Source organism: Amphiprion ocellaris, chromosome 2 (assembly GCF_022539595.1).
Source record: "Amphiprion ocellaris isolate individual 3 ecotype Okinawa chromosome 2, ASM2253959v1, whole genome shotgun sequence".
In the NCBI taxonomy this organism is placed as follows: Eukaryota; Metazoa; Chordata; class Actinopteri; family Pomacentridae; genus Amphiprion; species Amphiprion ocellaris.
Genome location: NC_072767.1, coordinates 9,378,672 through 9,391,165, shown reverse-complemented (window position 1 = coordinate 9,391,165; position 12,494 = coordinate 9,378,672). Strand labels below are relative to the sequence as shown.

Sequence of the window (12,494 nt, the reverse complement as noted above, 5' to 3'; positions counted from 1 at the left end):
GCATATAGCAAAAACATTTGTAATTGCAACAATTTATGGGGAAAATGGTGTATTTTCTGGAAAAATTCCAGGGGTGCCAATACTTATGTCCATGACTGTATATGAGGCACATGTTTAAACAGATGTTGTTTAAAAAAAAAAAAAAAATAAATCAATAGCCTAGGCAATTCTTGTTGGGACCACATGCAAAGTGGAATAAATGAATTATATTTTCTTTGTTAGTGTAACTATTATTTCCTGTGTATGTTCCTAGGACTCTGTACCAATTGTGTCCAAGGAGGAGCATGAACAGCTTTTGTACTTCTGCTCCATTCAGTTGGCAAGTCTGTGTTAGTCCTCACACCCGTCTCCCATTCGTTTATATTTACTTTGCAAGGTGTAACACCTTCAGCAGCTTTTCTCATGTCTTCTTGGGTCCATGGGCTGAATACGCACATGATGGGTGCTTAAGGGTTCTCTGTTGTTCCTTGAATTGGGTTTGGAACCTCTATCATTGTACACTGCAGTATTTCTGTTTGTTCTGGATTTTGAGCCCAATAGGTCTCAGGCCTTGTAGAAATGGGTTAGTGATTTTGCCCTTATTAGCTCTTGTGTGGGCTGACACTGGTGAGGTGAATGGGCTGATGTCTTTAAACAAATTTGTCAATGAAGCATTTGATTGTTTTTGTAATTCAGGACACATTTTTTGGAACAGGCAGAGTGGGAGGGGGATGATGTATTTGCACATCAGTTACTCTGCCTGCTGCTCCCTCCTGTTGTTCATTTTGTAGCGCTGCCTGCTCTGGTTGTGGTGGCGTGGTAGCTGGGCATGGGCGTCCCCTCACTCGGCTGACAGCATTTACATCTTCCTTGTCTTCTAGTAGCATTTGCTGCTGTTGCTGTTTTAATGCTTGTTGTTCCTGCCACTTTTTAACTGCTTCCTTTGTTTTCTTCTTCTCCTCCCTTTTCTCTTTGGCTTCTCTATGTTTCACTGCTTGACTCAGCCATTTATCTGCTGCCTCATAACCCTCTTTCTTCTTTCTATTTTCATCACTTCTACAAACAATCTGTAACTTACTGATTCCCTACATTGTAGAGAGTAGACAACAAAAATAGGACTACCTTTTGACTTGCAACGACTCTGCTTTATTTCTTTAAGATCTCGTCACCCTCCTGTGGACAGGAGGCCTCTTTTGAGCGTCTAAATTAAGATGGAGGTCTTTGTTTCAGGAGTCCAGGAGTCCCCCATGCATTATTTCAGCCCCAAGCCTGTCCAGAGGAGAGATATTGGGATCCAGCTTGGAGGACCAAGAAAATGTTTGGAAATTTCTTCCTTAGTGGAGTCCTAACTGCTCCTAATAACACTAAGAATCGTCTCGTTCAAATCAAATTCTTGACTTGCAGCAAGTGAATCAATATGCACAGGACAGAGTCTCTGAGCAACTGATCAAGGACTGTAGGTTACGCAGAAGCTACATAGGCAGGCATTTGCATGAGCTGTTGCACAATCGCCATCAAACATACAAACATTAATATTTAGAATAAAGAAGAACTTGTGGTGTGATCAAACTCAGTGAGAGTGAGTTCTTGTAGTCACACAAACAGTTGGTGAGTCTTATCAGTTCACACGGCCTTGGAGTTCTCAGTAGTTTTCCACAAGTTCAACATAATACAGAGAATGGTTCATGAAATCCTAAAAAGAATACAGTACATTTTTATAACAGATTCCTACCATGAAGCATGGAGGAGGAGGGTGATTGTATGGGGATGCTTTGCCGGTGGCACTCTTGGGGATTTATTCAAAATTGAAGGCACAGTGAACCAGCCACTACCATTCTGCAAGGTAAAAGTACTAACCACCAAGCCTCTATGCAGTAGACAGGGTCCTGTTGTTTCAAGAGTGCAACAGCAGTCTTCTTTGGTTTGGTACAAAGCTCATTTAGTCTGAGTTATTTATTGTCCAGGTATTGATGTCCTCAGAGCTGGCAGCGGAATGGGTGACTGGGATGGTGAGAGAGCAGTGGGTGAGAGGCAGTTGCTGTTATAAGACGCCTGAGTGTGTGGAGGCCATGTGCTAGAACACCAGTGACTTCTGTCAGTGTTTCTGTCCATCATCCAGCCATGCTTCAACCAGTGCACTATCTGCTTCTAGCTTCTGCTGTGCTGCTCTGCAACGCTGCACCCACGGTCAGTGTCTTTTTGTCTTTGTATAATAATAAGCCATATGAATATGTTCATAAACTATAATAAATATTATTGAATTATGATTATGTTCTTTACTTGTGTCTATAGACTTAGTAGATTGTGAGATTCCATTAAAAAAAAAACAACAGTGAATGGACGTAATACAAAATTAGCTCCAGATGAGCTCAATTAAATATGAAATTTACATCACATATTATTACTACTAAGTTGAGGTTTGATTAAGTTTCCACTCAGATTACAGTGCAGGAGGTAAACATTCAGGTAAAGTTAATGTACCTGAATACAGCATGTGCTGTAAATAAGTTTAAGTTCATTCATCTTAGAAACATATACCGTATTTACCTGCTCCCTTAAAAATGTGACTTAACTGCACTTCAGTTGATTATTTAGTTTAAAATCATCTCATGAGTTGTCAGTTGTCAGTGACCTGTCTTCCCTGGTCCACTGTCATTATGTACATGGTGCTCAGCTCATCTTCTGCTGTAAGCACAAGAGATAATGGCTCTGTGAACAGAGCAACAGCACAGATCATGTTTGCAAAGCTCACACCACAAGTGTCTCTTTTACACTCCTTAGTTCAAATGCTTTCTGATTAATGTAATTACGGTATATCTATGGATGTAAAAGCATTGTATTCTATGTAATTTTGAAAATCCTCAAACTAAGAATCTCATTCATGTTCTTGGTTGTGGTGACTTGAATGTAATACTTCTTATGACTGTTTGCTTTGTCAGATTGGTTTAGATTATTATTCTTCCCTGGTTTAAAACTAGCCTCTGCTGTGTAACCAAAACACTGGTCAAACTGAAATGCAAAGTGGGTATTTAACCTTTTCATTCATTTCCTGTGATACTGTTTTCTTGTACACAGCTAAAATGGAAAATTCTTCAGTACATCTTTAAGGACTGCTCATACGTGTCTGTTTAGAACATAGAACGGAATCTGCTTAGCTTTAATTTGACTGTAATAAATGAAACAAAAGGTTTTTTTGTGCTTACTTGGGTGTTGCAGCTTGTTAAATTCCTGACCTAAAGAAATAAAACTGCTGGCTTTTATTTTTGTCAGCTCAATATTTTACTATGAATTAATTTAGTGAAAAAGACTGAGTCAATAATGAAAACCAGATAAAGCCTGGATGATCTTAACTGTAGTTAACTGCTTAATTCAGTGAAATGCCTTGTATGTTGCTTTGTCATATTACTTAATTGAGCGTTACTTTTTATACTATTTAAAAGCACTGTGTTGTAAAAAAAAAAAACAACATATAATTAACTTTTAAGCTCTTATTTGACAATATTGAGAAACCATTAGATGCACATTTTATGAAAGATATTGCTTACACCATGGTCTTGTAAATAAAACAGTGCATTGAACAGTGGATAACTCTGGTAACACATAATGCTTGAGGGTGTTTGGTATAACAGTGAGCAGTGGAGGATGAAGTCACTGTGATCAATTACTGCAAAATACAGCCAAATTATGTTTTTAGCCAGAGACAAGAGAAGGAATTATAAGCAAGCTACTGTAAAAACTAACAAAAGAATAGACTTGGTTTAGACAGATAAGAACATATTTTATAACTTTAATGTGATAACCCGAGGTAGGCCATTTTCAGATTTACATTTTTTATTTTTACGTCAAGTTAAATAAGTTATTTTTAGTTTCTATGATATATTTAATAGACTAAAATTTGCCATACACTGATGCCTTTGAATAAATTTTCCCAGTTGATAGAAATGTAATTTGACAATGTTTTGTTTTTGTTGTTTTAGGTATTTTAATGCCATATGCATTTTAAGGCATCAAACTGAATTGGTAGATCTTAGATCTTAATTCTAAATAATAATGATTGAAGGCACATTGTTATTTATGGTATATGTCTGTAATTCATAGTTTAGAAATTTTAAAAGAAAAAAAATGTTGTAATTCACAGGTAACTACAGTTACAGTTAATACTGGTTATAGTGGCAACATTATATAAATACAGAAAGTCTAGTAATACAATACAATACAATACAATACAATAACTTTATTAATCCCCGAAGGGAAATTCAATTGTCTGGGTTCTCAACTGTTCACTTTAGAATTAAATAGTCTAATTGCTGATGGTAAGATTTTCTGAATCTTTCAGTCCTGCAGTGCAGGGATAGGAACCGTCCACCAATGTTTTGTTGTTCATTGAGGCAGATATGAAGTGGATGATCCATGTTTGTCAGAATGGCCTCCATCTTTCTAAGTGCCTGTCTCTCCACCTCATCCTCCAATGAGTTCAATCTGATTCCAACCACAGAGCCAGCTTTTTTAACCACTTTGTTCAGACGCCTTGCATCCTTGTTTTTTATACTGCCTCCCCAGCAGACTGCAGCATAAAACAGGACGCTTGCTACTACAGACTGATAAAACATCTGCAGCATCTTACTGCAGATGTCTAATGATCGAAGTCTTCTGAGGCCAAAAAGTCAGCTCTGGCCCTTTTTGTAGATGAAGTCTATGCTTTTAGACCAGTCCAACTTATTATCAAGGTGGACACCTAAATATTTATACGAGGTCACCACCTTGATGTCTACGCCACAAATGTTCACTGGCTGAAAAGGGGGTTTGGATCTGCAGAAATCGATGATCATTTCCTTTGTCTTTGAGGCGTTGAGTAGCAGGCAGTTTTTGTGACTCCAGTCACTGAAGGCACTTATCAGATCCCTGGATTCAGCTTCATGTCCATTTCTGATACATGCCATGATAGCAGTGTCACCAGTATTTCTTAATGTGGCAGGACTCAGTGCTGTATTTGAAGTCTGATGTATACAGTGTGAACAGGAATGGAGCCAGGACTGTTCCTTGTGGAGCCCCAGTACTGCTCATTAATGTCCCAGAAACACAGTTCCCCAGCCTGACAAACTGTGGCCTTCCTGTCAGGTAATCTATGATCCAAGAAACACAGGAAGGATCCACTCCCATTTCTGTGAGCTTGTCTCTAAGTATGGTGGGTTGGATGGAGTTGAATGCGTTTGAAAAATCAAAGAACATGATTCTCACATAAACTCCAGTTTCCTTCAGATGAGACAGGGCACGGTGAAGCATGAAGAGGATGGCATCATCCACTCTAATGTGTTCTTTGTATGCAAACTGCAGGGAATAGAGTTTGTCTTTGACCTCAAGCCTCAGTAGGTGTAGAATCAGCCGCTTCAGAGTTTTCATGATGTGTAAGGTAAGGGCAATAGGTCTGTAGTCATTTAGTTCAGCTGGACATTTGATTTTTGGTACCGGTACAATACAGGATGTTTTCCATCGAGCAGGCACCCACCCCAGCTGTAGACTCAGGTTGAAGATCCTGTGGAGAGGTTGACACAGTTGTGCAGCACAGTCTTTAAGCAGTCTTGGACACACACTATCTGGGCCAGCTGCCTTCCCAAAGCAAAGTCTCCCAAGCTCCAACATCAGCCCTGTCTCTGTGACAGAGAAGGGTACGGGTGCTAGAAGGGAAGTGGTTGCAGCTGTGGAGACATGTGTAGGAGACGGAGAAAGAGAAGAAGGAGCTATAGTGGGGATTTCTGTATGTTGAGGAGAAGCAGGAGGAGCAGCAGTGGAAGTAGGTGTGTCCACAGTGTCATATCTGTTGAAGAACAGGTTGAGTTCATCAGCTCTTTCCACATCACCCACTATTGGCTCCCTTTTCTTTATCTTGTTATGTCCAGAGATGGTACTGATTCCTCTCCACACATCACAAATGTTGCTGTGTTGAAAATTCCTCTCTATCTTCTTTTTGTATTCAAGCTTTGCCATCTTCAGTCTCTTCTTCAACTCATGTTGTACTTCTTTGAGTCATTCTTTGTCACCATCTCTAAAAGCTTGTTTTTTCTGGTTGAGGATTGCCTTTATGTCGCTTGTGATCCAGGCTTTGTTATTGGGGAAACAGCGAACAGTCTTTGCAGGTATGACTGTGTCTCTACAGACGTTGATGTAAAACAACAGTAAAACAATCAACCTGTCTGTCAATGTTCATACTGTCTTCATCTGTTTCCAGAAGCACATTCCAGTCTGTTGATTCAAAGCAGTCCTTTAGAGCTTCACTAGCTTGAGGAGTCCACCTTCTGATTTTGACTTTAGTTGCAGGCTGTCTCAGCATACAAGGTTTGTAACAGGTCTGTAGATAAACCAAGTTATGATCTGACCTGCCCAGTGGTGGTAAGGCAGTAGCTCTGTAAGCTTCTTTGACATTGGCATACAGCAGGTCTAGGGTTTTATTTTCTCTGGTAGGGCAGTTAACTGTGTAAATCTGGTCAGGTGAGAGGAGAGGTTGACATGATTGGAATCTCTTGATATTATTGTGTGCCTCAGGATGTTGGGTCTGTATCCTAGCAACAGTATCATGCAAAACATCACACAGAACCAAGTCAGTTGCCTTGGGTGGGATGTATACAAGTATGGTTATGATATGACCAAACTCCCTTGGAACATAATATGGCCGAAGGGCAGCTGCCAACAGTTCAGTGTCTGGACAACACAATTTCTCCTTAACAGTTATATGTGAGGAGTTACACCATCTCTGGTTAACAAATAAAGCCAGACCCCCTCCTTTGTTCTTGCCACTAGCTTTAGCATCTCTGTCTGACCTTATGAGGGTGAAGCCAGGTAGATCCACAGTTGAGTCTGAGTTGTTTTGATTCAGCCAGGTTTCAGTAAAACACAGGAGACTGCATTCACGGTATGTTTTGTAAGTCTTCACCAATGTCTCCAGCTCACCACTTTTGTTTGGCAGAGAGTTGACGTTTCCCATGATGAGTGATGAAAGAAAGGGCTTATATCTCCATTTCCTAGCCTTCACCTTTGCACCAGCAGGGCAACCACGAAAACACCTCAAGATGTCCACTGGAATTAGGTGTTGCTGTCCAGATTTGTTCTGTCTCAATGAAAAAAGCTCCTCTCTTGAATAAACTCTTCTCCCAGCAGAAACCTCCATCAGCAGCCGACAAAACACAACAAAATATGAAACAATACAGCAAAAATTTAAAACAGTTATGAGACACCAAACTTTGCAGTCACTTTCAGAGGCGTGGGTTCTGGAAAATGATAGTATAAAACAGTAAAGTAATAGTATAAAACAGTAAACCTCATACTTTATAGTAGAGCACTATAATCAACTATACAATAATTAATTGTTTCATAAATAAAAAACAAACAAAAACAACAGTAAAACACTAGCAACTACAGATGCCAATGTTTAGAAGGAAATTTGTTAAAGTGAGAAGTCCTATCTGTGCTGCAGGAGAAACATGGAGGTTCCGACACCAAGTGTCCTCTGATGGTGAAAATCCTGGACGCAGTGAAAGGGACTCCAGCTGGATCAGTGACACTCAAGGTGTCTCAGAAAGCTGCTGATGGAGGATGGACTCAGATTGCAAATGGGTATGTACTTTCTAAAATGAAAAGGACATAAATACAGATTATCTATGTAATGTGTATAAAGCATGCAGACAGATTTTACTGCTCCCCACTACAGAGTGACGGATGCCGCTGGAGAGATTGACAATCTAATCACAGAGCAGCAGTTCCTGGCAGGAGTGTATCGTGTTGAGTTTGATACCAAAGCTTACTGGAAGAATGTGGGGAGCACACCATTTCATGAAGTAGCTGATGTGAGTATAAACTAATGCATCACAACTTCATGCCACTATTGCCACTATTGCTGTACATGAAGAATTCATGGAATACCACTATGCAACGAACCAAAATACTGCCCTGGGCATAAAGGCCAAAGGCTGAATACACAAACAGACATAGATCAACAAAGCCAGAACAGCAGAGCAGGCACATGCAGAAGTGGGGGTGGAGGGGGCTCTAGCATCTGCCCCTTTTGTCCTTGATGCCCAAAGTGCCCTTTTGTCAAAGTTGTTTTTTTTTTTTTAATTTATTTAATTTTATTTAATTTTGTTTTTTCTAAGTGTGTGTGTGTAAAAGTATTTGAGGCCCAAAATAATAAATAAAACAAAAATTTAAAAAAATAGTAATTCAGATCGACCCTCGGTCGGTCACGTGATCTACGTAGACGTCCCTCACTGCTCTGACATGTCCAGATGATGTTCCCTGTAGCTCAGCTTTAGCGCTGCTAGTCCAGAAACCGGAGACTCGAGGGAGGACTTCAACAACTGATGGTCCTGATGGTGAGGAGGTTTTGCAGCAGTGTATTCTAGATGACTGACGAAGTGAAGTGAGCATCCTGTGTGTGTGTCTGACTCTAACACACCTCTCATCAGTTCTAGCCGCTAGTTAACCACAGTGTGCTCAGAGGATAAAGTCTGCCAGGCTTCTTTTTGTTTCTGTATGTTTCTTTTGTCAAGGACAAAGTGCATCAGAGAGATGTATTATTTTACTGTCACTGAGTTGCAGTGTTTCCTGTTTCTAGAGGCAATGAGGCAGAGGTTATGTTATTTCACTGAAACTATGTAGCCTACATGCATATTCACATAATTTTGGACAATTGCAGTATAAATTCAATAACAATAATAATTAGAAGAATTTGAATTGTGATTTTCTCAGCCTCTCATTTAAAGATATCAGTACTTGTTTATAACATTTGTATATATAGACAAATGAAATATAATATGCATAAATATAAAATATATAACTTTTATAACCTTGCTGTCTTGCGTAAAGTGGATAGTCAAACTGAATAAAAGCACAAATACATTTAAATACATGATTTCTGTATCATTTAGTTTTTTGTTTTTTTGTTACTTTATTATTAGCACTACGGATAATAAAGGGCAGATTATGAATCAGCACCATGGAGCAAATCCATGACTACACAGTATATGTCTTAAAAAGGTATGAAATTTAAAAGCAAGGACTCCAGGAAGAGTAGCCACAGTTAAACAGTCCAGTGTCTAATGGTGATCTAAATTCAACTGCAAAATAATAATGGTTTGAAGAGTCCAATGGTGACCACATCAGGGTTTGAACCACTGATCTTCTGATCAGTAGTCCAGAGACTTAACCATTGCACCACTGCTTCCATGTGACTTTCTTCCTGACCATGGGTTCCTACAATTCAGTCAGTTATGTTGTAAGGTATGTTTTTATATGGTGTTTCATATTCATGCTCTATGTGCCTCCTTTTAACTTTGAGCACCTGCCCCTCCAAAGGTCTCTGCACGGCCCTGCAGCAGAGCGAACAACAGATACACCATAGAGCTACGGAGGTTAACAGATACAAACCAAAGCAATTGTTTTCAAACTGCTTTTTGACTGGGGTTCAAAAAGTTGGATAATTATCTTCATTATATTATTCTTCTGTTTGTCCACAGTGTGAATTAATAAATGATGTCTGTTTTAGTTACAATGTCTGAAGTGAAAATTCTGCATATATTATGTACCCGTGTTTTATAAGATTTACAATTGTGAAAAAAGGGCTCACAAAGTGGAACAGATACTCTTTTGTCTGAATATTTGTGCACCACAAAATAAATTTATGTTTTTAAAGTTCTGTGCACCAACTTCCACTGGTACAAAAACAATACAGTGCAAAACTGGTGATGTGAGTTCAGATCTTGAGGGTCAATATATAATTGCAAGACTTTTTGTAACATAGTTGACAGGCACCATTGTTGACATTTTTGCTGTTTTCAGGCCTAAAATCAACATTGCCGCCTATAACCAAACACCACATAGCATTTTTACAGAGAGATTCTTCTAAATATTATATATACAATTGAGTAAAATTGAAAGTTATTTATAAAGACATTGTAGTAAACCTATTGAAACTTGACTCACACATTACTTTATATTAAATAACTCAGAAAGACTTGGAGTCTTGCCAGTCTTTTCTTCAGGAGGAAATGACATCATGTGGAGCAGGTCATGTGATCTGGAATTAACACACTTCCTGGAGAGGTGTTTTTGTAATGGGTAACTAAGTTGAACGTGATTTCTTGGACACAGATACAATTTGCTATTTTCCATTAAAAAAATTTGATAGATTGCCAAACAAAATATCTGTGATGATTATCTCAACTTAATAAAAAGAACACAATCAAAAATACTTTTTAAGAAGCTCATTTTATTATTTTTTTAGCTAATTAGAAGGTGGTTGTTATTAAATTTGGACGGTTATTTAGTCGACATTTTAGTGATATTCAGTCATTTTTATTAATAAATGATTTTTTCCATAATAATTAATTATGGAATTTGTAAAGACATGATCATAATGAACATAAAAAACATATTTTTTTTAACTTTTAGTAAAAATGTATGCAGGATATATCCCATGGACTTCAAAAGTCCCTCAAATATATTTTGACCCTTAATTTACGCATTCGTCATTTATGTAGTAGTTGGAAATCCACAAAAACAGAATATTTAGGAAATATTAATTTTATTTCATTGTATCATTGATTCAGAATCTGCAATACTAGATAAGTATATCAAATAATCTCTGATTATGAGAAAGTAGTATGAAAACTATTTAAACATGAAATACTTAGTCACATTTTTTAAAAAAAAGTTATTTTCATTGAATTTCAACAACCAATTAAGTAGATATGACATTGTACCACAAAAACAAAAATATTGTGAGATATAACATCCACCCATCCATCCATTATCTATCCACTGCTTAACCCTCATTAGGGTCGCGGTGAGCTGGAGTCTATCCCAGCTGACTTAGGGTGAAGGCAGGGGACACCTGGACAGGTCACCAGCTGCTACACATAGAGACAGACAACCAAGCACCCTCACATTCACACCAACAGACAGTTACAATCACCAATTATTAACCTCAGCATGTTTTTGAACTGTGTTAGGAAGCTGGAGTGCCCTGTGAGAACCCATGCATGCACAGGGAGAACATGTAAACTCCATGCTGAAAGATCCCAGGCCCAGGATCTTCTAGCTGCAAGGCAACAGGGACAACCACTGAGTCACTGTACAGACCAAAATATAACAGAGAAAATATATTATTTAATTTGGGCATATTCTTCGGCCCACTTTGTCAGTATAAACCTTTGGATGAGCCTTGTCTTGTACTTCTGTTAAATTTTGGGGGGAATTATTGCTGGATAATGTCATTCTGATTGCATTAGCTTGTTATACCTGCTGAATCAGTTATAGAAGTTCAATGAAAATAACATTTTCAAACAAATAATAATTGAGTGGTAAATTTAGTCTCAGGATCATTGTGGAAACTGGATTCTCTTGCTTTGTGTTCTATTGGGAATAAACTTAGATATGCTATATCACAGATATTATTTCAATATCCATAGTTTAGGATACACATTTCAAGTAAATCACAAATTGTTGAACAGAAGTCTGGTGACGATTTGACGCCATTACTGTATGAACAAAAAATCCTTGTGATTTAATGACCAATCACACCACTGCTCTTAAAGTCAGTCAGCAAACAGTGACTTTTAAATTCTGAACAATCAATGTAAACAAGTGTGCAGTAAAGCAGAGGTGATAGCGAGAGACTATTCCAGAGGGACAAGTTCTCTGTTTTCTCTTTTGAGTATTGAAGTTTCTAATGCTGACGTTTGCCCAATGACAAAGAAGCTCAAATGGTGCAGACATCAATTTATAAACAGCAACCTGACTGACGCTTTGATGAATGCAGATTCCCACAAGATTTTGAGAAAACTCAACATATCAGGGATGAAGGAGAAATATGAAATGTAGCTGTTTATTGACTAAAAGAACTGCAATGTTTGTGGTTGATACGCGTGGATTGTGTGGCAACTGCTATTAGAAAAAAGGGCAATTCGTGGTTTATATCAAATGCACAAAACAAGTTGTGTAACTCCCAGCGCATGTTTTGGTTTTGTGAAACAAAATGATGTGCATTTGAGAGTATAGCAATAAATGTGTCTGTCAATGACCCTGTGTGTGCAGGTGGTGTTTGAGGCCCATTCTGAAGGTCATCGTCACTACACCCTGGCCTTGCTGCTTAGTCCGTACTCCTACACCACCACAGCTGTAGTCTCCGACGCACAACATTGATATGCATCACAACAACTGAAAGTGTTTGTGTGTGTATTAAAATTTGTGTGATGTCATGTGATGTATCGTGGAAAATAAATGAGACAGGTCAGGCAGGTTTTCAAGAATATGGCAATGATGTGTTTATTTTTTCTTAACTTGACCAAGAAAAAAAACTTTCTAAAGTGATGCTAAAACATCTGACGTAAGCTGGTTGATTTGGTCTGTTAGAACATCGCAGAAGTCTGACAATGGGCTGGAAGGTTTGGGGGGAGGGGGGCGCTCTAGCACCTGCTTCTGAGCCAGAGAACTGAAGGAACTGAGCATGTGCAGAGTTGCTGCTA

At 38.5% G+C, this 12,494-nt stretch overlaps 1 protein-coding gene across 2 annotated transcripts; it reads left to right on the top strand.

Annotated features, from left to right (window-relative positions):
* Positions 1 to 1,973: 1,973 nt before the first annotated feature.
* Positions 1,974 to 12,278, top strand: ttr (transthyretin (prealbumin, amyloidosis type I)). Of its 2 annotated transcripts, none has more exons than XM_055014032.1 (4): positions 1,974 to 2,166; positions 7,448 to 7,587; positions 7,682 to 7,817; positions 9,325 to 12,046. In XM_055014032.1, the coding sequence occupies exons 1-4, from the start codon at positions 2,101 to 2,103 to the stop codon at positions 9,424 to 9,426; spliced, it is 444 nt and encodes a 147-aa protein (XP_054870007.1). In that variant the 5' UTR covers positions 1,974 to 2,100; the 3' UTR covers positions 9,427 to 12,046. The 2 variants fall into 2 exon arrangements, with proteins under 2 accessions (XP_054870007.1, XP_023127646.1); XM_023271878.3 differs by lacking the exon at positions 9,325 to 12,046 and adding an exon at positions 12,064 to 12,278 and having other exon boundaries at positions 1,986 to 2,166.
* Positions 12,279 to 12,494: the final 216 nt, after the last annotated feature.

Excerpts from the sequence above, each read along its gene's own strand:
- ttr (XM_023271878.3), top strand. The coding sequence starts at position 2,101 with ATGCTTCAACCAGTGCACTATCTGCTTCTAGCTTCTGCTGTGCTGCTC. Across the intron at positions 2,167-7,447 it reads TCTGCAACGCTGCACCCACG|GAGAAACATGGAGGTTCCGA; the intron begins GTCAGTGTCTTT and ends TCTGTGCTGCAG. Across the intron at positions 7,588-7,681 it reads TGGACTCAGATTGCAAATGG|AGTGACGGATGCCGCTGGAG; the intron begins GTATGTACTTTC and ends TCCCCACTACAG.